General features: G+C 38.3%; 1 protein-coding gene across 1 annotated transcript in view; it reads right to left on the minus strand.

The window, feature by feature from the left end:
• The window catches only part of slc34a1a (solute carrier family 34 member 1a), a 38,894-nt gene that overhangs the window by 4,547 nt on the left and 8,780 nt on the right, over positions 1–25,567 (minus strand). Inside the window, exons 2-11 of the mRNA XM_066667907.1 lie at positions 23,870–23,935; positions 21,903–22,064; positions 15,640–15,783; positions 14,324–14,467; positions 9,179–9,290; positions 6,978–7,173; positions 6,173–6,268; positions 3,009–3,096; positions 2,153–2,320; positions 1,409–1,525 (exon numbers count right to left, since the gene is read on the minus strand). Of these exons, the coding sequence (XP_066524004.1) occupies positions 1,409–1,525; positions 2,153–2,320; positions 3,009–3,096; positions 6,173–6,268; positions 6,978–7,173; positions 9,179–9,290; positions 14,324–14,467; positions 15,640–15,783; positions 21,903–22,064; positions 23,870–23,930 (1,288 nt within the window). The 5' untranslated portion in view covers positions 23,931–23,935. The remainder of the gene's footprint in view (positions 1–1,408; positions 1,526–2,152; positions 2,321–3,008; positions 3,097–6,172; positions 6,269–6,977; positions 7,174–9,178; positions 9,291–14,323; positions 14,468–15,639; positions 15,784–21,902; positions 22,065–23,869; positions 23,936–25,567) is intronic.

Below are 25,567 nucleotides of genomic sequence, written 5' to 3' on the forward strand. Positions count from 1 at the left end.
AAATCTAATTTACTGGCCCATTATTTAAAAATACCTACCTTGTACTTCCACTCGTTGCTTTTCGACTAAAATAACTCTAGTTCTAGATCTGGTTCCATGCGTGTACATCAGTTTTAGTGGAACCGAGGCTACGTAATCGACAGAGGGCATTGCACAGTGGCAGTAAACAGATGTGAGAAGATTGCCTTTTGCTCCTGTACAACTAGACACACCCACAGATATTTGATTTTTGATTCCCTTTGATTCAAACTAACTTTTCGAACCTATTTTTGTTGGTGGAAATGCACCGAACGGTTCAAAATTAGGTTCACAAACCAGAATGAAGCCCGTCCCTTGTTGGTGGAAAAGCGCTATCAAAGTTTTAAACGTGTACAATGTTTTTCTATATCTTGTTACGGCCTTGTTTTAATATACACGTATAATATATTTTTACTTTGAGGCTAAAAATTCTGAAAAAGACTGTAGTTGTATAATTACAAACAGTAAGTGGTGAATCTTGAACTACTGAGTGGTTCAAAAATATCCAGATATAAGTAGCTCCAAAGCCAGAAACGGACCACTGCTGAAGTGCTGGAGAATGACTATAACAAACCATGCACTTTTAAAAATTAAGGTGTTACAAAATGTCCTTTGAACAATGCCATAGAATAATGTATTTTGCTTTCATAAAGAAACATAAAGAACCAAGCTGTGGCCTAGTAGTTAGAGAATAGGGTTTGGGACCGAACGGTCATTAGATCGATTCCCTCGACCATCGGGAAAATTGGGGGCAGTGGGAATGAAGGAACAGCACCGTCCTCCTCCTTCAATTTATGGCTGAGGTGACCTTAAGCAAGGCACCGAACCCACAACCCCCAGGGATGGCTGCCCGCTGTGTTAGGTGTGGGTTCACAGCCCCTAGTGGACAAGTGTATGTTTGTGTTCATTGCCAGAGATATATTAAATGTGGAAGTCGCATTGTACAATGACAAATAATTTCAAATCAAGGGCGGCATGGTGGTGCAGCAGATAGTGTCGCAGTCACACAGCTCCAGGGACCTGGAGGTTGTGGGTTCAAGTGACTGTCTATGAGGAGTTTTGTGTGTTCTCCCCGTATCCATGTGGGTTTCCTCCCATGGTCTGAAAAACACACGTTGGTAGGTGGATTGGTGCCTCAGAAATGTCTGTATATATATATATATATATATATATATGTGTGTGTGTTGCCCTGTGAAGCACTGGCAGTGATTCTACCTTGCGCCCAATGATTCCAGGTAGGCTCCGGACTCACCATGACCCTAAACTGGACAATCAGGAATGGCTCCATTCCAAGGTGGTCAATGACTTTATATAATATGTGGGCATGCAGATTACACTATTAGACATCACTATTAAATTAAGCTCTTGATCAGAGTTTAAGTAAACTCACCAATGAGTGGCGTTATGGCAGAGGTGAAGACTGAGCTACTCTGAACTAAGAAGGTCATGCCTGCCCCAACAAACATGGCCAGATATCCTGCCAGCCATCCAAAAGGATAAGGGAAATCTGCACAGAAGGTGTACACAAACACAAAGCATAAGGAAGATAGGAAAACACATTTAACACCTATAGTAGTGTAAGGTGCATCCCTTTCGCTCTCTCAGCTACTTTAAGGTGCATTTGTGTAGGGCAGGTTAAATTTAGCACAAATAGCTTGTATAATATGATTAGAAAAGCCAATACAATAAGATATTCCGAAGTATCTACACATGAACTTAAGGTCATCATGCTTAATGTCAAGTGTCGACTAGAGGGCTATCCACCTAATTAAACCTGAGTGGATCAGAGGAAGTGCATTCTCTGGACTAATGTAGCACCATCCAATTTCTATTGCAGAGGTGTGCAAAGTTAGAGAAAAAGTCTGCTATGTGTTTTTGATTTTCAAAGTGAAAAATAACACATTTTTAACTGAGAACAAGTAAATGCAAAAATACACAGAGTAGCCATGACACTAAACTGAACCCTTTGTTTCTATACTCTCCCATTTACTGGCTCCACTGACCAACGGTGGACAATGATGCAACACCCAAATAGTACCTGTGGGCTAGCTGTGTATGCAGAGCAACAGATGGACTAGAGTAATTGTAATTGTAGAACATGCACTAACTGTTGCTAAACTCCATAGACACTCACCAGTGTTGATAATGACTTGAATAACTCTGGCCACTTGTCCTTTGAGGACTGAGTTGAGGATTTTGACGATGAGGATGAGACAGGAGCATAGCACCAGCAGAGAGACAGCCAGCAGAATCAAACCCACAGACAGGTCTGACAAATTAGTGTCCACAAACAGATGAAAGCCTAAGAAAAGAGGACCCAGCCTTATTTCTTACTACACTGGAAAACAAGCCATGTCCAGCCTTAAGAAAGGCTAGCAACCTAAACATCTATGTTCTCACATTCTTAAAATTAAGCTATCACAAACGATGCCGCTGTTAAAAAAGAATTCTTTGAGCCCCCGAAGTAAACAATGAGGTTGTTATAGATTTTGCCTACTGTGGATCTGTAAGTGTTGTTATATGTGTTTCTTGTTCAGTTATATTGTAATTGTATATACACACTTTTGAGTTTAAAATGTCGCTGTATAAATAATCTTATTATTTAAATCAAGATTAATAAAGCACACAAGAAAACACTGGATCATTACAGAAGAAACATCTTGAAAGGAAATAGCATCTGTTAACAAGAGCACTTGAACTGTCAGATCTTATTAAGCTGAGAAATACAATGGAATATTTCATATATTCTGATGAAAAAAAAGATAAAAGGAAAATAATACTTCCTTCATGTCGTGTTTAAGTTGTACTCCTATTAATTCATAGCCTGTTTAGAAATGTGCACTAAAACTGTAGCTATAGGAAGCATGATCTGAATGCAGTGAGCATTGCCATGCATTACCATGTAAATGTACAGAGATTGGATTCCTGAAATGCTGATATTCCCCTATTGTATACTGTACATTCATTCAGTTCATACATTCTGCACGTACATCTCTCTGCACTGCCATGTGAGGTGAGGTCAGCGTCCTTCCCGCAATCAATCACAGAGGAGCAATTCTGAGAGTCATTCACCAGCGGCTACAAAATGAGAGAGGGAGAGGGAAACATTATTACAGTCATTTCCATCTGAATTATCAACATTTACTGCAAAAAAATAAAAAATCTCATAAATACAAAAAACCTTGCATGAAATTTATTAAATGTTCATCTCCCACTGAAAAGTAAAGCTTCATGTGGTGTTTGCAGACTACGTTTTGGACTGGAATCCAACTCAGTAGGAGCAGAATTAACTCCAGAGGTAGCTGGGAATTTCACTGAAAAAAGTTAACTTGTATTAATACAGTTCTGGTAAATCAAATGACTATAAATCTAATGCTCTCTCAGAGTTAGAAATGGATTTTTCTCCCCTATGCCTGTGCTGCATTTTAGCTACAAAATCTATTTCCAGAGAAGTTTGGACACGTTTTATTGAATTTTAAAAAAGAACCTTTTGAAGCTTCATTTAAATGACAAAACCACTGAATAGTTATTTTTGATATAAGAGCCACCGAGATTAATGCAGTTTGGCAGCAAATCAGATTCTTTCAACTTTCATTAAAATTCCTGTTTAATAAATATAAAGCTGCTCCAATCATCAGATTCACTTCATCAGAGAGACTGGTTTATAATGTTAGTTTTTACCAGCTCTGGGCTTGAGGTCAGTAACGTGAACACAACAGATAACAATGAAAGCAGCTTGTATATAACTGTTAATGGTAACACAGCAGGATTTGAGGGTTAGTGAATGTTAATATTAGCTGTGGTCAGGTTGTGAGAAAACATTTTAAACATGCATCAAGTTCATCTCTGGTTATGTCCCAAACTGCATACTGCTGCACTGACTAGTATGTAAAAATATACCACCTTTAGCAGTGCTTTCTGTAGTGTAGTGTGTAAAGCTCCATAGTATGTTGTCTGGGACACAACCTCACAGTCTAACGTTAATGTTAATAAAATGGTGTTCCACATCATATCACACTCACTTCTAGGCCCTTTCCTGCAGTACACCAAATATATTTGGCATGGGCTAAATAAGAGTCACATTTTTTAGAATATTTACCATTTTCACACATTCAGCAGTAAGTAGTAATAACATTTAAAGCATTTCTATTGGTTCATTCTGCATGAAATTTTCACACAATGTAAAGAACAACAGCTGTGTTCAAATAGTGTAGTAAACAGTAGCAAAAATTGACATATGTTTTTCTTTGGAGAGTGAAAATTTACAAAATACAATAAAGTTGGTCAGTAAAGATATTGAACAGTTAAATAAAGTTTTAGGAGATTAGGCAAATAATATTTTTTAACATGTATTTTACAAAAAAAAATTCTGGAAATGGAATGTGTAGAAACTTGAAAACTGCATCTTAGAGACACTTCTTATTGCACATACAGCTTATATAGTCTCCATAGAAGTCTGTGGAATGTAATAGCATGCCCTGGAGATGCTGAACATGAGCCTAAGGCCATCTGCTTAATGCCAAACATAGGCATTAGAGGTATGGATCCCCCAGGACTAGGTTGTGGAGCAGTCCACTGCAGCAGCACTGCATACACATAGCATCAGTTCCTGACCTTATTAAGGTTCTAGTTAAATAAATAAATAAAGAAATAAACCTATAATATATATATATATGATTCCAGCAATACAATTTTGACTATGTAAAAATATAATCGTTATTAGTAAAAGTCATCTATTACTAGTGACAAGCTTACTTACTAGTAAGATTTGAATTCTTACAAGTAAAAAATTGCTTACTAGTAACAATTGAATTTTCACATTTGCAAATTGAATTCTTGATTTCAAGAAAAAATGATTACAAGCTAAAATGGCTTGCCATAGTTCTCACTAGTAAAAATTCAATGTTCACTAGTAAAAAGATAATTTTGCTAGTAAGAATTGAATTAGAGAGCTCTCTAATGTAAGATATCAAAAATTACATTCTTACTAGTGAAAATGAACGTTACAAAACCCTGTTATGAAATCGCTACTCATTCAAAAATAATTATTACTAGTAAAATTGGAGTTGTGATTAGTAATACATGCCGTATGAGAGCTCTACAAGTCAATTCTTACCAGTAAAAATTCATTTACATCGTCTAGCATGCCTGTTCATCCTATCTGGCACTTTTCTTAGACTACATTTCAATATATGACCCATGGTGTGTCTAAGTTTATTTACATATTACATAATGAACCCTTCATGAATAAAGGGCTCTAAAACATAATTCTGACTAGTAAGAATCAGAATTGTAGATCTCTGAAACTATATTTTGAGCTCCATAACATAATTGGACATATCTGTAAAATATTATAACTAGTCAGAACTATAATTGTTGATATCGCAATTGAAACTATTACTAGTTCTATTAAAATTTTACTAGTAAAAATATAATTACAGATATCTACAATTTCATGTTTACCAATGCCAATTACATTGCAGATATCTAGAGTGTAATCCCTACTAGTAAGAATTCTAGTTTTACATATCAGTAATATTATTTTTAAAAATGGAATTATAAATATGAGATGGTGAAAATCATGTATCTCCGTTTTTGTGGATATTTAGTTTAGTACATCATCTAAACCCAGCAGCTGTCTATCACATTGTGTGAAAATTTCATGATGAATGGTCCAATAGAAATGCTCCAAAATGACTGTGAATAAAATATAGATTCATTGACATCCACTGAAAGTTTAAAAAGCTTATCTTCTCCTTTAAAGTTACTATGTTTTCTTCTTTTTCACCAGTTTACATTTGACCCACTAGACTGGTGGCATTGTGTGTAGAGGGAAATCTAGCTAATGGAGATGAAATGGGGAAGTCTAATAATTGGGGAGAAAAGTTGCCAATAACTTGGGGTATAAAATTAAACATTATTTTTAAAAAAAGTACTTATTGTGAGTTCAGTTCGACCAAATCTAACTGAATGTACAGTGCCTTTCACTGCTATTTTTAGTATTACTTTGAGATTTATCTAAATTATAGGCTTTGCAGATTTATACTAGATTAAACTTCATAATCACTTAAATTGCTATGTATTATAATCCATCATAAATAAGGCTTAATTGTCAAAAATAAAGATTCAAAACAAGTGAATTTAACAACCTTACCTTGAGGACACTGCTTCCACACCACACTTTCACCAGGCTGCGGTTCCTCAGAGTTTCGTCTCCCATAGCGATGCCCGTTATCACAGATTTATCCAGCTGCACAGAGCACATGTCAGCGAGAGTTTACATCACATTCGCATACATCAGTGATGCAATGAGGACTAATGTGGATCAACACACCAGACTTTTTAGTGTCAGACAGGACTATTTAATTAATGTGATAATGGTAGTCTGATGGTGATAATGAGTCTGTGAATCACCAAAAGTGTAATCACATTGTTTATACGCACACACACACACACACAAAGTTATATTACTTGTAACCACGTGATGCAAAAAGATTAGCAATACAGGGGAAAGGTGGACTCTCAACAATTGTGCAAGACCTGGTAAACCAACAATACTGTCCTCATAAGATACACAGCTTCACACTTTCATCTTTGAGAGTGAAGGGGAAAGAATCAAGCTCTTTCTTCAGATCTGAAGACATTTACAAATGTTTCTGTTCATTCATCCACCCTGAGAAGACAACTCTATACTGTGGATCAAGAAGCTGTTACTGAGAAAAGGAAGTAATGAAAACAAGAACAAAATCCAACAAAAAATGCTGTTTTTCTCAGATCAATGCACTGGCTGCCTCAGAGCCCAGGCCACTTCATCGCTGGATGTGCTTGGATTACTTGGATTGTGAGAAGCAGGACATTCAACCATCATCAAGTACTGAACATGGGAGATGTGGGGGAAAAAAACTTCAGATTTATAGTTAGTTGTTAAGGCTTTAAGACACACACACACACACCCCTACCTGTATGATGAGTTTGGTGACAGGCTCAGTGATGACCTTCAACAGCTCTGGGGCTTCCTCTCCACTCTGCAGCTGGAAGCTGCTGACCACAGCCTTGGCCAGAAAGCTAAGGAGTCCAGTGGCCACTTCCAGAGGTAGCAGTACCAGCACAGACAGCCAGTTAAAACAGTCGTGGATTGTAGCTCCCGCAAATGCACTGAACACACACACACACATACAACAAGACAGGTCAACAATTAGCAAAAGGTTACTGAACATTTTCAAGCATGGTCACTGAGACAAGTAGTCTCTTAACACTAGAAGTGCCACACTGGTCTATGACCAGAGCAACCCAAAACAAATTTGTCTTCTTAATAACTTGGGATCTTTAAAATGTCCTCTTTACAACTTGGGATCATTAAAATGTTTAAATCATTCCTCTGAAGGGTAGTTTAGACCCATTTCGAGGCTGTAATTCTATTTTCTGCCAGCAGGGTTTAGTACAGTGTATATAAATATACAATACATTCATTCATCCATTGTCTGAAATAGCTTTTCCAGGGTCGCGGTGGGTCCAGTACCCACCCAGAATCACTGGGCACAAGGAACATACCCTGGAGGGTTTCTTAGTCACCAGTCCACCTATTAACATGTGCTTTTTTTTTTGGACTGTGGGAGGAAACCCACGCAGGCACGGGGAGAACACACTAAACTCCTCACAGACAGTCACCCAGAGCGGGACTAGAACCCACAACCTCCTGGTCCCTGGAGCTGTGTGACTGTGAAACTACCTGCTGCACCACCGTGCCACCCATCCATATACAATGCACTAAAACTAAAATAAATAGAATAATATATATATATATATATATATATATATATATATATATATATATATATATATATATATATATATATATATATATATATATATATTTTTTTTTTTTAGAAATAATTGTTATAAATCACAATATAGAACCGCTACCCTGAATTGGATAAGCAGTTACAGATAATGAATGAATGAATGAATGAATAACAATATAGAAATAAAAAAGATAATAAATTTTAATAAATCATTATCAAAATGAAAAAAATGAATTAAAAATAAATTATTAAATAAATAAAGGCCACTAAATAGATTTCAAATGTGAAAAAAACAAACATACTATCACATACATGTTTTATTCCATAGAAAAAAGTCTCCAATATTTGAATTTTAAATACAAAATTTAAAAAAACAATTGATGGAATAGTTTATGAGCCATTTGTTGACCACATTACCCCCTGCCTAGCATTATAACTGGCTGCTTAGGTTGCCATGTTAGCGTCATTTTGCCTGATTGTTTTTCCCGCAAACCTACAAATTATTTTCCTTCCTGGCCCTGTGTCAAACTGCTGGGAACCTGGCACCTCGCCATAACACCCTAGCGTTTCAGTCCTTTCTGTTCATCATTAAAGCAGAAGCAACACAGAACCACAACGTTTCCAGTCCGCTCCTTTCCAACAGAATCATCTCCTATTACAACTATATGCTCATATATAGTAAATCATATCTCAGCAGACTGACTACATTTGGAGTAATGGGGAAAGAGTGTAAATTAAATTATTGGCCGAACATGTATACGGCCAAAAATGGACAAATGCCTACCCAGCATTTCTTCCAAAATATTAATAGCTATTTTGTCTTCATTTGCATCAGTAACAGCTGCTCCTATCCTGGTAAAGGTTTGCACTAGATGTCGGAACATGATTGTGAGGAGATGAATTCGTTCAGCTACATAAGTTGGATAATTAGTTCTGGATCACAAACATCACCCTCATCAGGGAGCTTTTTGATGGAGCTCCATCACTCCAGACTCAACAGCCCAGTGCTGGGCAGCATTATAGCCTTATTTCGACACTTGGTGACCCTGAGTGAACCTCACATTACTTGAGAATTCAAATTAAGAGAGCACAATCTTTTTTTATATTAAAAGACTCAGTGGTTTTATAATTAGAAACCAAAAAAGAGCCTCAGAAAGTTCTCATTTTTAGTGCTAAGGGACAGCCAGGGATAGATCATGGCTGAGTCACACTCCTGATTAGGCCTGCTTCTTTATTCACCTTCATAATCAACTGATGATTATGGTGACGGCAATGGTGACGATGAGGATGACGTTGGTGAGTAAGGGTGGATTCTTGGTGACTTTTATGTTGAGAGAAACCTGTCTGTGTCTCATTACCGTTTAAATTCATTCCTCTCTCCAGCCTGCATCAGAGCCACTATGGTGTTGGTGACGGATGTACCAATGTTGGAGCCCATGATTATAGGGACAGCAGACTTCACCTGTAACACTAATGCACACACACACACACACACACACACACACACACACACATAAATACAAATGAATCTATTCATGAGCTGACTGCTCAATTGAAAAATGAACATAATTGAATGGTCTGTGATAGACAGGGTGATGATAGTCTCTGGATGGAATAATAACAGAAAATTTCCGGAATCATTTCAAAACCTGGCTATTCAAAGAACCTGCACATTTCCAGCCTCAATCTCCTGTCATTTCAGCGAGGTGATACTGAATGTGAGTCCCGTTATTTTCTTTAATACACTTTATGTCCTACTACTGCTGATCCACAGGATTAACTGGAACCTGTAACATCCTCACAAAACACCAAGGCAATATATGTCAACATTTTTGAGTATTTATTTTAGCTATTTTGTAGTCCTTTGTACTAAGTGTCATATGTTTAACCAACTTGGATTCCTTTGTTCAGTCAGAGTTTACATTTTTATAGGGAAATTTAGCCTTCATTACTTTTGCAAAATTCAACAAATTCTCAAATTCTCAAATTCTCTGCTCTGCAGAGTAGAGGGCAAATATGTAACACTGCTTTACATCCCATAATATCAAGACTGCAACTTTAATGTTGCCGTTGTTATTCCAATTAAAACACTGTCTCAAAAATATTTAATAAAATAACTGAGGTCCAAAAATGGTCAAATGGTGTAGTGCAGTGGTTCTCAAACCGTGGTATGTGTACCAGTAGTGGTATCTGAAGCAGCAAGAGGTGGTACAACCAATTACTAGAAAAAAATACTATTAAATTAAGAAATCTATTCATAACTGAAAATCTAAAGTTTTAATGTGTAAATTACATAATGTTTCACAGTTTTCATAATAATTATTATGCTCCAGTGAAATGTATTTGCATTGCAGAAAAATACATTGTGCTACACATACAGTGTAGCTGATTACGTCTGTAAGGGAACAGCTGGTGGGGGGTGGAGGGAGACACAGCATTCCTCCGTTTTTTTTTGTTTGTTTGTTTGTTTGTTTGTTTGTTTGTTTTTGAGGGAGGGAACATGATCCCCCAATTTTTTGAGAAATCTGTGTAAAGACAGCCCAGTCTCAGTTGGAGTCTAGAGACATGAGCAATTTGCATTTTATTATAAAAAGGTCAAAGCAAAAATGAGAAAAACAAGCCAAGACCAAGCCAGAGAAGTACCCCGAAGCCCAGAAGGACTGAATCCAAAGGCAAAAGTAGAGAAAGACTGAGCAAGAGTTCTGTACACGTGAAGACAAAATAGAAGAAAATTCTCGGCTGAAGGAAAACATGGCCGTTTTTTGCTTCATTACAGCCCTAAAACACTGTTTAAGATATCGCCACCCCCTCTTCATTTACAAGCGCAGAGAGCCGCAGTGAGCACCTGCCCCAAGCTGCCACCTCGCTGTTTTCACCTGTAGCCCATTAAAGCACAAAACTGATCTTAAATTGACCTCTTTTAGTTTTTTATTTCTTTCAAAATGTTTATTACCCAAAAATGTTATATGTTCTCATAAATGTATAAATGTGTTTAAAGCATTCATGTTAAGCCTAGTTATTTCTCTCTATAATTTATAGTAATTATTTTAGATAATTTTGTGTTAAGGATGCATATTTCAAGTAAATAAAAAGCAACACAAACATGCAAAAATTCAAGCATGTTTTTGCCTTATGCCCCTGGAACCGAGAAAGAACCAGGGGCGAAAATAATTCTGTGGTGAAACTCATAGGTGGTACTTGGAGGTTTTGGTTTGATAATGGGTTGTACTTGGTCTAAAAAGTTTGAGAACCACTAGAACCAGTGGATATCATTCCAGCAAAACAGTGATTTGTATCCCTGCTCAGGAAAGAACCTGCTGTGCTTGGATAAGAGACTTAATGCTTCACTAGTTACTTATTTAACACAAGTAGATTGTAATTGATTTGGGTTGAGTCTGTCAAATGTGGCAAATATAGGCTTATTTTTCTCTTTTAAAATGACATATAATTGACAGCCTAATATTGATGATCAAAGAACTGTGAGCTGGCCAAATTAACCTTAGTAAGAACGACTACAAAAGCAGCTGTTGAGAAAACTCTAACAGCATTGTGTGGCCTTGATTTATTGAGTTGCTTTATGACAGTGTGAACACCACTGTTATCTTCACTTATTCAATACATTTATTAATTTTTCCTGTTTAATCCTGTTCAGAGTTGTGCTGTGTCCAGAGCCTACACAGAATCACTGGGCACAAGGCAGGCAACTCTACACAGCGCACCACACACTCAAACGATGGACAGTTTTACACCACCAGTCAACCTACCAACATGTTTTTGGGAAACCCCCACAGACACAAGGAGAATACACAACGCCACATGTTGCACCACTGTGCTGCCCCTAGTGGTAAATTTAGCATCAGAAATGGTGTGTAATTTTTCCATGCTGTATGCTGAGATCAGTTGCTGAGTCAGACACAATGTCTGCATTTCAAAACCAACACATTAAAGCACTGCATCCCCAACCATTACATCCATTAGCTGCAGTTCCCAGCCTCAGTCAACCAGACAAAAAAGAGAAAGTATATAAAGATCAGTAGTCAGCAACCTTTAGCATCTCATTTTTAAAAAATGCTGTACGCTGGACCTTCCCTCCCCCATATCACAGAATATTATATAAGTCTATGTTTTAGAACATAAACCTCATTAATGTTTCACAATGCAGCACGCAATATGAAAATAATTCTTAAATGTATCAATCAATACACAGTGCCTCTTTATGTCCATGTGCTCATAAACACAAGCTTTACAAACAACCTGTTTTAAAGTAATTGTTTTGTAATTCTCAAAAAGCAACTCCTTAACAGTAATTCCACCCATTTAATATACAGACTGTTTCAGCTCAGACTGCTTTGGGATAAGGAGCGAAGGGTTGTGACCCACAAAAAAATTGGGAGCAAGCAGTGTAAAGGAACAGTGCTGCCTCCTCCTGCATTGTCCAAAGCTTAAGTGTCCTTGAGCATAGTACAAAACCCCAACTGCTCTCCTGATAGTTAAAGCGAGATGTGACCATTGGTAAAATAAATGAATAGAATTGGCTGTCCCGGGCGGCACTGTGGTGCAGCAGGTAGTCTCGCTGTCACACAACTCCAGGGACCTGGAGGTTGTGGGTTCAAGTCCCGCTCCGGGTGACTGTCTGTGAGGAGTTTGGTGTGTTATCCCTGTGTCCGCATGGGTTTCCTCCAGCTGCTCCGGTTTTCTCCCACAGTCCAAAAACACACGTTGGTAGGTTGGACTGTACATAGGTGGACTGGCGACTCAAAAGTGTCCGTAGGTGTTAGTGAGTGTGTTGTGCCCTGTCAAGGACTGCCTACAGGGTGTGTTCCTGCCTTATGCCCAGTGATTCCGGGTAGACTCCAGATGCACCGTGACCCTAACCTGGATAAACGGTTACAGAAAATGAATGAATGTATTCTCTGTCTATCTGTTGCAAAGTATTTAATGGCCTCACATACCACCATCATTATTTTCACTGCTGCCCAACGTCAATATATCAGCGCCTCACCCACCGTCGCCATGTTTATCAAAAAAAAAATTTGACTCAGAACTGCCCTCTAGTGGCTTTTTATTGTTTAACATGCAGGCCAACCGTTACGTTTGAAACAGATGCATTCATTCACGTACGTAAAAAAGGAGTATAAAAGAGCATTAACTATTCAGCCTGTCCCAACTCTCAACTAAACCTCTATATCACTGCAGTGCCACACCCAAAAAGCTTGTTCCATTTTCTGAGCATTTTTGAACTAGGAGTTGAGTGGAGGGGTTGAGGTGCAGCTATTCTTTAAGAGTACAGTAATACAGAGGCTCTGATTCATTATAAAGCTAAAAATCTTCTAAAGATCAAATGAAAAAGTGATTATATAAAAAGCCACAAGAGTTTAAGTTAAAGTTTGACCCCTCAGTGGCAGAACCTTCACAACGTGTACTTTACAATAGAACAATGTATTAATTCTAAATATTTACATGTTCTTTGTTTCTCTTCTTTATAACACACTGGGAACGTAGCCCATGCTTTCCTGCTAAAGCTATCTAAGCAATCTGCAAACATTACTTTGACATGTCATATTTTGGCAGCTCTTCTAATCAAACATTCAGACATCAACAGATGCATTAAAAGTAATTTTCTGTCAAACATGACCAGCAAGCATTTAGTTCCAAAAGCTACTTGTAATAGACTTTTATCCCCAGTTGTACTCCAAGCACTTTTAGGCCCGGACACCATCTGCTCGAAGGAATGAAATAATCACAGATGTATGCATACACATGAAGTAACAAAGCACAGGTTTAAACAAGTATTTCTATCTGAAATTGATTATCTGAGCTGTTAAAAAACCTAATCCTGAAGTTGAGAAATTTCTTTGAATATTTTACATGATGAAGAGTAAAGCACATGTTAAAAAAACATTTGATTAAAGAGCCCATGCAATGGAAAACCAAATTTTCCAATACCTATTTACCAAATCATATTTAATTTATTAATATTTGTTTAATGAAATCTAAAACCTATGGTCCACAACGTCTGAGACTCTACAATTCTGGTAAAGCTTTAGACTAGATTTTAGAATATTGCTGTGAGCTTTTGATTAGATTTAGCCACAGGAATGTCGGTGTGTTCAGGTCCTGATGTTGATTGATTAGTTCTGGTTCACAAACGCCACATCAGCTCATCCCAAAGGTATTGGACATGATTAGTTCTGGCTCACAAATGCCACACCAACTCTTCCCAGAGGTATTGGATGGAGCTTCATCACAAGAGAATATATTTCCATTGCTTTCTGGCCCAACGCTGGGCGATATTATACACCTCCAACTGTCACCTGGCACCGGGCATTGTGAGCTTAGATTTATGTCCTGAGTATCCAGTTTGATTTCATGGATTTCCCTGTACACAATGTGTGCCCCTTAAAGAAGCTAAACGCACTCGATGGAAGGCATGTTTCCAAGCATGTTCGATAATATAGTGTATTTACTCAAGAAGTATTAATGGGAGTGGCTGTAATACTCACATCCAGAGGAGACAAGGCTGACAATGATGGATGTTGATGTACTGGAGCTTTGAACCAGAACAGTGACCAGAATCCCCACCACCAGTCCAGCCACAGGATTGGACAGGATAGCATTATCCTGGAAGATGTCTCCTGCTACCTTACCTGAAAATATTTAACACAGTTTTTTGCCATTCTGTACAGAACTGGGTAGGTCACAGTGAATTTATAAAAGCTTTTCTAATTAATTGCAAAAATAACTGTCATGGATATAAGTCAACCAAAATACCTGTTGAATCCTACACCTCAACCCAAAGTTGCTGTGGTCGTTTATGATCCAATCAACAACCAGCTGTCCTTAACAACGACAGTTACTCATTGAGCTCAACCCCTGAGTAACCAAACCAGCCACTGTATCACTACCTCTTCACAGGGGTGTAATGTAGAGGTAGGCACCTCCTCTGATTGGTGTTTTGCTGAATTAAGCCCACAACACCTCCAGAAGGCTCAACAGTGAAGTCTGTTGTGCCAGACCCACACCCTCCAAGCCAGCTTTACAGTCCTACTTTACCATCAACAACCGTAAATCCACACTGGCCTCCCTGGTGACTAAGGCTGTACCTAGCCCCACTGGCACCGTTAATGCATGCTCAGTGCCACCAGTTTCATGTGAACTTTATGTGCTACATCACTAACCACCACAACAGCACCTCTACAGTGCATTTCCCCAAGTAGTCTGTGCTCTCCTCATCCACAACCACTGACTAGACCTTTCAGCTGGTTCTGATAAGTCCTTCACAGCTGCCCTTAGTTTTCGGCCCCTGATGCCGAACTGCACAAGCAGGGATGTGGCTAACTTGGCTACAAATCCCCCAACACCTACCCCCACCGGCCTTAGATGTGCCTGCCACCAGCGTTCCCTCACCTCAGCCTCAGTCTGCATACTTCATCTTAAAAAATATATTCATTTTTAATGTAACTTTTAATACCAACTTTTTAAAAACATTTATGCAGTTAAAAGGCGAATGGGTGCAGCTGTCTAAGCACCAGCCCTATCAACAGGCATCTTACAGAGCACAATTGGCATTGCTCTATGTTACACAGTATTGAAATGTACCTACTTTACTCAAGTACTACTATTTTCTATTACCATACCTGCTAATGTTTATTCGAAGTGAACAACTACTTACACAAAGACTTCTCTTTTGTGTGTGTTTAGCCGATTTGAAACTTTACTTTTTAATATTTTGCTAATTTATCATATGCTACAGATACCTCAGAGAGATTTAGGCTGAAAAACAATGCCTTTAAACTTGCACTAGATAGGCCATATTTACCCCCAGCCAGCTGAAAGGCAGAACTCAAAATGTCCAGGGAGCAGACGAAGCAGTAGAGAAGGAAGAAAAGGAGAGGGATTTTCATCACACTGATGAAGAGGGACTTCATTCTTGCCTGTTCTCCACGGGGGGCCTCAGGCGGCACTGAATAAGAGGAGAAAAAAAATTGCACCTAAGTGAAGGAGACAAAGTAAAAATTCCATTTACAGCGGCCTGGAGCAAGGGGAGATACAGGCTGGTTTGTATCGCTGGCACTGGCTTTTTGACAAAATGATTACAATGTTTTACAATTTCCCACAATGCCCCACCAAGACATTTTGTGAACCCTGCCTTAGATCACGCACAAGAAATACTTCACTGTGATTATATTGTTACATGATTGTGATGACAGTAGCACTTTAGATGTTTGAGTTTCATAGCAGCTCATTTAACTGTAATCCTTACTACGGTTCATGTGTCTGACCTATATATATATATATATATATATACAGTACTGTGCAAAAGTCTTAGGCACCTAAGATAATTATATATGTTTAAACTAATGCCTTCTCACTAAGCGTGGTGCTTGTATAAACTTATATATATTCACAGTAAATACAAAAAAATTCTAATATAATACATATAAGAATTAAAAGATAAGTTTTTTTTCCATTAAGTAGTAGGTGTGAGTGACTTTGAAGATCAATCTTTTGTTCAGATTCTCCTTGATTGCACAAATTTGTTAAATCAACAGCACACATTATTTAAAATCATTATTTATAACCAGTAAAGCTAGGTAATGGATGATAACCTTAAATAATATCGACTGCCACGAGGAGAGATTTGGAAAAAGTTAAACCAACACATTCACACACCAGAGGCGATTGCTCTAAATCAAATCAAATCAAATCAAATTTATTTATATAGCGCTTTTCACAACTGATGTTGTCACAAAGCAGCTTCACAGAATTCCAGTAAGACAAGATTTGACATGAAATGTAAAGACAAATGTAAAACCCTCAAGTGAGCAAGCCAGGGGCGACAGTGGCAAGGAAAAACTCCCCCAGCTGAGGAAGAAACCTTGGGAGGAACCAAGGCTCACAAGGGGTGACCCATCCTCCTCTGGTCAATCTACTGGTGATGACAGAGTCTAAGACTGCAAGGGAAGCTCAGCTTCCCCTAAAATGTCAAAAAATAAGTGATCAAATATATTCTGTTGTGTGTACATGTCATTGAATAAATATGCACTACAACACGCTCAACTTTTGTTCAGAATCAGCTTCTTTTCACTGGTAAAGACGCGGCTTTCCTCTCAATCATTCCCGCACGGTGATTTAAACGGTGATTTAAACGGTGAACGGTGAGTTCAATAGCGAAGCAGCGAAGTGCAGCGAAACGAGACGCGTGATTGGAAAAATGCTGGGCTTTGTCCCGCCCATCTGACGCTCAGCGTCTCTGGGGGTCTATGGGGCAGTGGGCTGGCCTCGGCTGGCCCGGACACTCAGCTTCTGCATGATGATTGGATGATCTGTCTGAGGCTGAATCCCTTTTTGATTGACAGCGAAATGAGTGAATCAGCGACCCTTTGGTGTAAAGATCCGTGGGAGCATTACATTTTCATTCTGTTCTGAGTTGAACCGGACACTTTCTTAATCCACTTAGCAGCATTTTCTTTGTTTAAAACGACAAATCGAGCTTCTATTTCTGGTGGGGGTTTTTTTGTAGCTGCTTGTTTTTGGAGACTGACTTCTATCACTCTTTCTGAGTCACAGTTTCTGTCCAGTGGGTGCCGCTGAGCCCCTCCACTGTCACAAAGCACTCACAGGCGGACACACTTCACATGGGCCAAGGCCGTTTAAGCAGCCTAGCTCTGCTGGTCATTGAGAGGACACTAGTCAAGTCCCTGGAAAAGACGCCTTGTTGGTACGACAGGGTCACAGATCATTTTCTTGAAAAGGAACGGAGGGTAGAATTTACGTATAAATAAACCGACACATTTTATGATGTAGGCCGAAATTGAGCTTCCCCTCCTTGAAAGACGAGCATCCGCCACTGTCACACACAGAATATTACACTCACTGGAATAATGTCATTTGGTTTTATTCTAATTTTGGGTGTTATTTTTTATTTGTTTGTTTTTTGTTTTCTAGCAAATAAATACTTAATTCTCAGATAAATATATCTTGTTTCAACCTATAAAAAAAAGTAGAAAAAGAAGAGTTATATACGTATTTAGGCATTCAGGATAGGGGTTAAATCAAATAATCTCCTGGTGCCTGTATAGGTATATATAATTTCAAAACTTTATGCTACAAATAAAATACAACCTATATTATAGGTGGCAGAACAACTTCCAGTTTGCTGACCTACTACTACACTGTACTACTAACTACTGTATCATCTGTAGTCTTTCTCAGGGATAGCTTGTGGTAAAGCATGATGTGGATGACAATATCTGCCAGATGCTGTGATAGTAATACAGAATAGGGTTTAACACATATTAGCAGACTAATATTAGATGAATGAACAAAAAATGTAAGTTGTTTCAAATAAATCTCACAAGAGACTGATACAGTGCCTTAATAAGAAATAGAAAACCCATTAGTGAATTCTTTATATTATATAGTAAGTTTTTGTCTAAGGGTTGTGCCTGCACCACAGACAACCTGCAGACGGGATTCCCAGAATCCGTTGGGCTAATCATCAACAACTATGCACACTTGCTGCACTTTGTACCTAAGACCACAGAGACAGCAGCCCTGTGTTTCACTGGTATGGTATTTCTTTAAAAAGAGAAACACAAGCAAAAAGAATTAAAGAAAATAATCTAGAGAAAAGAAAGCTGAACAAAGAGTGAAAACACCTCAAAGTAATGTTCTGCCCCTGAGTCAGTTGTTAATATTTCTTCTATAACCAGTTACAAAACTTCCCATTTACATTCTAGAATAATAATATAAAATAATAAAAATAATCCGAGAGCACTGTTTAGTGTGTTTTCTAGAATTACAAAAAATCAAGCAGGTTCTGAACAACTAATTCCAGCAACTCTCACCAGTAAAGATTTTATGGACTTTTTTAATAATAAAATTGAGAATATTAGACAACAAACTCTAGCCACAGGATCAAATCCATCCTGGCTGCCACCTGATGTGAATGAAATAAAACATAATATAACTGTAAAAGAAAGACTTGAAACCTTTTACCCACTCCCACAATTAGAACTAGAGAAGATTATCACCTCCGCAAACTGTACAACTTGCACACTTGACGCAATTCCCACAAAGTTGCTCAAAGAAGTACTACCAGCTATTATTGATCCTCTTTTAACTATAGTAAACTCATCGCTTAGTCTGGGCCATGTACCCAAAGCTTTTAAACTAGCAGTTATTAAACCTATGATCAAGAAACCAAATCTTGATGCTAGTACACTGTCTAATTACAGGCCTATTTCTAATTTGCCATTTCTGTCTAAGATCTTAGAAAGAGCTGTGGCCCAACAACTTAGTTCATATCTACATAAGAATCATATATATGAAAAATTCCAATCTGGATTCAGGCAACATCATAGTACAGAGACAGCTCTAGTCAAGATAACAAATGATCTTCTTCTTGCCTCTGATCAAGGCCACGTATCCCTGTTGGTGCTTCTTGACCTAAGCGCAGCCTTCGATACAATAGACCACAATATTCTCATAGAAAGGTTAGAAAACATGGTTGGAATCACAGGGACAGCCCTATTATGGTTCAAATCTTACTTAACGGAACGTTATCAATTCGTAAAAGTAAACAATCTAAATTCAAATTATTCTAAAGTAAGATTTGGAATTCCACAAGGCTCTATTTTAGGACCATTATTATTTACATTATACATGTTACCGCTAGGCACAGTTATAAGAAACCATGACATTAACTTTCACTGTTACGCAGACGACACACAATTGTATATTTCAGCCAAGCCCGATGACAAACACAGATTAAAGAAAATAGAGGACTGTGTAAAAGACGTGAAAGGCTGGATGTTGCGTAACTTCCTCCTTCTAAACAGCAACAAAACAGAGGTCCTGCTTTTGGGTCCAAAAGTGACAAGAAATAAATTATCAGATTTAATTTTAGATCTAGCTAACTTTCCAGTTAAACCTGGTTCAGCAGCAAAAAATCTTGGTGTCATAATTGACCCGGATTTATCATTTGATCAACACATAGGTAGTATCACTAGGACAGCTTTTTTACATCTTCGCAATATTGCTAAGATTAGAAATGCCTTATCCCTCCAGGACGCAGAAACATTAGTACATGCCTTTATTACTTCAAGGCTTGACTACTGTAACGCACTACTGTCAGGATGCACCAGCAGCAATTTAAGAAAACTTCAACTAGTTCAAAATGCTGCAGCTAGGGTCCTCACTAAAACTAGAAAATTTGAACATATCAGCCCAGTTTTATCATCACTTCATTGGCTGCCTGTTAAATTCCGCATTGACTACAAAATTTTGTTATTAACATATAAAGCTCTACATGGGCTTGCTCCTGAATATCTTCAAGATACAATTTCCTATTATGAGCCTCCACGTTCACTCAGATCACAGAATACTGGATTTTTAAATGTTCCCAGAATTCAGAAGGCCTCAGCTGGGGGAAGAGCCTTTTCTTATAAAGCCCCCCAACTCTGGAATGATCTTCCAAAAAATGTTCGGGACTCAGACACAGTCGCAATCTTCAAATGTAGGCTAAAAACTCATTTGTTTAGTTTATCATTTGGTAGCTAATGCTCCCCCATAGATAAAGGCGGCAGAGCCGGGGGGTCCATGGACACAGGGAATTATAGTATACTGAGACGCTGGTGCTGTCGTCCCGCCGCTTCTCGCGATCATTCAGGTTTGTTGACGGTGGAGCGGAGGGATGCCAGTGTTTCAGGATGCTCCCGTGTCTGTGTGTCCTTCTGGTTCTCTCCTTTTAGTTAATGCTGTCATAGTCAGATCTGCTGGAGTCATTATCCACACTCTGGAAATTTTCATATTTTCTACTTTACAAACACAAAACAGTTCAAAACTAATTCCATCCCTTTACATCTTTCCGAGTAAACGACTGCCCACCTGTCTGTCTGGACACTGATGGATGACTGTCGAGATCCTCCTCCACGCTTCAGACCAGCTGCCCACGCTCCAGCAACCACCAAGTGCCTTGAAGCTGTCCCTACACTGAAGTTCTCATGGACTACTAACTATCATCACCAGTAGATTGACCAGAGGAGGATGGGTCACCCCTTGTGAGCCTTGGTTCCTCCCAAGGTTTCTTCCTCAGCTGGGGGAGTTTTTCCTTGCCACTGTCGCCCCTGGCTTGCTCACTTGAGGGTTTTACATTTGTCTTTACATTTCATGTCAAATCTTGTCTTACTGGAATTCTGTGAAGCTGCTTTGTGACAACATCAGTTGTGAAAAGCGCTATATAAATAAATTTGATTTGATTTGATTTAGAACAGAATATCAGAGTTAACAGTTGTTCAGATTGTGATTAGAAATCATTAAAATCTACAGAATCATACACATAGACAATCCTTTCTTGGTGTTTAATAAAGCAATATTACGTATTGTTTGTATGTGGCACCGTTCCGTATCATTCATGGGAATAGCAATACAGAATTGAATCTTTGTATAACTGAATTAAAGCATTAAGGTAAATCCACCTTGGACCTTTTATTGAACCTTGTGGGACACCTTCACTAAGAAGACTGGCCATTTTCCAGCTGTGTGAGAAAATGATAAACAGAATCAATTACTTTCCAGTACGGCTACCCACTGAATTATACCTGCTGCTACATAAGTATTTAATTGCCAATGTGATGATAACAGTTAAAAGACAATATCGTATTAACATTCTTGTGTATTTTTTTTCTTTACTACATTTGAACACTACAGTTGTCCTTCACATTGTGTGTAAATTTCATGATGATGGGCCAATAGAAATGCTCCAAATGTACCTGGAATAAAATCATTGTACAATGACTTCCATTGTAAGTTTAGAAGGTTTAGTTCCTTCTGCTGTAAAATTACAATTTTGGGAAATAAATGCTTTTAATTGTACAGTGATAACGTAAAAACATGTAGCTCCATTGTTTTCTAGTTTTATTTTTCTGCAACACTTCATCACAGAAGTTTGCCCTAAATGTCTTAGAATAAATTAAATTACATTTACACGTAACGAAGGTTTTGCTTTCTCCTTAAAGCTGCCTTTTTTTTTTTCTTTAGACAGTACCGATATTGTACAGATAGACTAACAAAGCATACCTTGGACTTTTGGAAGTCTTCCTCCATCCCATCCTTCACGGGACATGGAACTGAGACCAGTGGAGTGTGTGTGAGAGCAGCTGCTGATCAGGTCCACTGTGGAGCCCATGGCGATGTTGCACTCCTCACACTCAGAGGAGCTGTGGCTGTGCAGGTTCATCCCTAAAAACCACAAGCAGAACAGGAAACAGATACATCAAAAATTAACAAATTAACCATGATTTCATTTCCATATGAGTAACTAGTTCAACCCTGGATTGTTTTACAAAATCGCCACCGTGTCAAACTTTTACTTTATTATATGTGTAGGCCTGTAGAGGACAGTTTCCATCCTGGAATGGTAATGTTTTATTCTGACTTTACAGGGGGTTTCATTACATCATCTGACAAACAAGTACAATCCCGTCACTGTCGGGACCAAAGCCTGTAGCTCCATTCTTGTGGTTTTTCATATGCTGACATCATGTGGACAAGACAGCTGTCGTTCACACTGTATTAAATTTTTATATTTAAAACATATGGACAAACACTCAGAATAAAACTTTTTTTTTTGCATTAACTTACATTGGTCCTTCTGCAGTGATGTTACTTGTATGGATATTTGTGCTTTTGTTTTGGGGTTTTTGCATTGTATTTGGATTCATCTAGTGATAATATAACACAATACAGTGCATAATACCCTGTATTTCCAAGTGTTTGTGAATATTTTCTCATCCAGCAGGTTGTCCTCATTTGTTTACTGAACAGCTTCTACTCTTCTAGGTTTACATTTAATGTTGTAATAGTTTTGTGAGGATTTGATTGCACTCAACCATAAGAGAATTAGTGAGGTCAGGTACTGATGTTGAAGGATTAGTTCTGAATCAGAAACACCACTTCAACTCATCCCTGAGGCATGATGCTTTATCACACATTTCCATGGATCTACAGCCAATGCAGGACGGGGCGGGGGGGTTATACTCCTCCAGCCCAGGCTTGGAGTTGGGAATTGTTAGTAGGCTCATGTACACTTCATTTTAATAGTAATGTTTTGTTATTGAGATTATACAAACTGTTTGAGCAATAAAAGCCCCACATGATATTTCTGTTTGCAAAAGTCATTGGTTAATATACAAAGACATGTCTTGACTCACTGGCAAATAATCTTAGCTTTTTAAAAATGTATTCTTCAGGGACCCTACTGGTTTGTTTTGATGCTTATGGCTAGAATCAGCCAATGAAACTGGGTAAAAATTGCTTGAAATCAAAAAACATTTTCACATATTACTTTAAAGCAACGCTAGGTAAAATCTGGAACTTTGGCCCTGAGCACCCTCTTCAGCATTGAGATTAGTTCACTTTTACAGCACTGGCCTGAAATCAAGGAGGGGTGTGTGTTATTGGCTCTTCCTAAAAGTTACATAGTGGCTACACGGTGGTGCAGCAGGTAGTGTTGCAGTCACACAGCTCCAGAGACCTGGAGGTCACCCGCTCCAGGTGAATGTCTGTGAGGAGTTTGGTGTGTTCTCCCTGTGTCCACGTGGGTTTTCTCCGGGTGCTCCGGTTTCCTCCCATGGTCCAAAAACACACGTTGCTAGGTGGACTGGTGACTTAAAAGTGTCCATAGATATGAGTGTGTGAGTGAATGTGTGAGTGTGTGTCGCCCTGTGAAGAACTGGCGCCCCCTCCAGTGATTCCAGGTAGGCTCTGGACCCACCGCAACCCTGAATCTGATAACCGGTTACAGACAGTGAATTAATTAATGAAAAGTTACATAATGCAGTTTCTGTAGTGCTAAGCCTGGAGTAGCACTGACAGAGACTCTATTCTCCCTATTACAAGTCAGTAAAGCATCACAATGTTGTTGTGAGGTAAAAATGTTACATAGTGCTTTAAATGAACCTCATTGAAGACTGATGATTAAAATAAAAGAAATTACAATGTAATGTATTAAATTCTTGTTGCAGGAACAGTTGTATTCCACCTACCATTGTAGCTGCCCACTTGTCCAGTGCTATTTGAGATGATTCTGATTGGCCTGGAGGACATGGCATCTGGATAAACAAACAGTTATCGTTAATGGGAATGCCAAGATTTACAATACAATGCTGAGTGCATGTGCCATGGTTGTTGAAATTGTAGCTTCTCGTCATTCACAAGGGATTAATTACTCCTCACTTAATTTGTCTCATTCTTCAGTGCTTGTTCTTGACCTTTCAAGTAAATGACAGCTTGTCTAAGATGTCGTAAACGACAAAGAAGGCATTTGTGCTCCCTAGACGGCCCTCAGAGATACAGAGTACTCCTGGCTAATTGCCTTGGCTACCTTCAGCCGCCATTATGTTCATTTCAAATGCGCCTTATTTTATGATAAAAGCATTTCTCACGTCAAGGTTAGGGAAAACCTCTCCTGGAGGAGGACTGGCTAATACATTCTAAAAGCAGCAGTCCGATTGATTCAATTACTAACTGTTCATCACAGTCACTACACTGCCCAAGGTTCTATGCACACATGGCATTCATTTTATATTTATAAAAAAAGGTTACACCATCTTCTTTGAACTTTAGGTTTATTCAGCTTGATTCATTTTGTCCACAAAAGTTATTAATTTATATATTTATTTAATTATTTTGAAATTTTATAATATACAACTCATGTAAAATTAAGAGACAAAATGTTTTGTAATCCCTAAATTAACTAGTTGGTGAAGATGGCCGTGTTTAAATTAGATCTAGTATAGAATCTTCTGTACATCCTTGTGTCATTGTACAGGGTGGGCCATTTATATGGATACACCTTAATAAAATGAGAATGGTTGGTGATATTAACTTCCTGTTTGCACCTGAAACTACGGATACTGGAAGCCTGTGCTAGCATTTCTCCTGCGGTGTTGCTATCAGTGTGTGAAGAGTGGGAGAAGAGGGTTGCATTGACAATTCAACACAATGAGCAGCACTTTGAACACATTTTATAAGTGGTCAGATATTTGTAAATAACTCATGAAAGAATAAAGAATTACGTTAAAACCAAGCACACCATTGTTTTTCTTGTGAAATTCCCAATAAGTTTGATGTGTCACATGACCCTCTTCCCATTGAAAAAACAAAAGTTGGATCCAAAATGGCCGACTTCAAAATGGCCACCATGGTCACCACTCATCTTGAAAAGTTTCCCCCCTCACATATACCACAAAAAATGTGCCACAAACAGGAAGTTAATATCACCAACCATTCCCATTTTATTAAGGTGTATCCATATAAATGGCCCACCCTGTAGTATTACATAATGTAAAAAATAATTATGTAAATTACCTATATTACTTATAGCTCCTTTTGAAGGGAATGTCTATGACTGCGGGGAAATGCAGTTCTAAGTTTAGGTGAAAACGGTGTGTTTGGGGGGTGGGGGTACAACAGTTGCTTGTACGAGGATGAAGTTTAATTTGTCTGTATTTTTTTTTTCACTGTTTGAATTACCACAGAAACTCAAGCTGTTTAGTTTTGTAGCGCTTCACAGTAATGAAGCTCCCAAATTTGAAGACATTTCCACCTTAAGTGACCTGAAACAGCAAAAATATGTCAATATTACCCAATATTATTTTCTATAAAAAGTGCTTTTGATGACAGTCATGAACTACACCTTTAAGTGAATGGCCCAGTGGATATTAAAAATGTTTTATTGGGGA

This window comes from Hoplias malabaricus, chromosome 4 (genome assembly GCF_029633855.1).
Source record: "Hoplias malabaricus isolate fHopMal1 chromosome 4, fHopMal1.hap1, whole genome shotgun sequence".
Taxonomy (NCBI): Eukaryota; Metazoa; Chordata; class Actinopteri; order Characiformes; family Erythrinidae; genus Hoplias; species Hoplias malabaricus.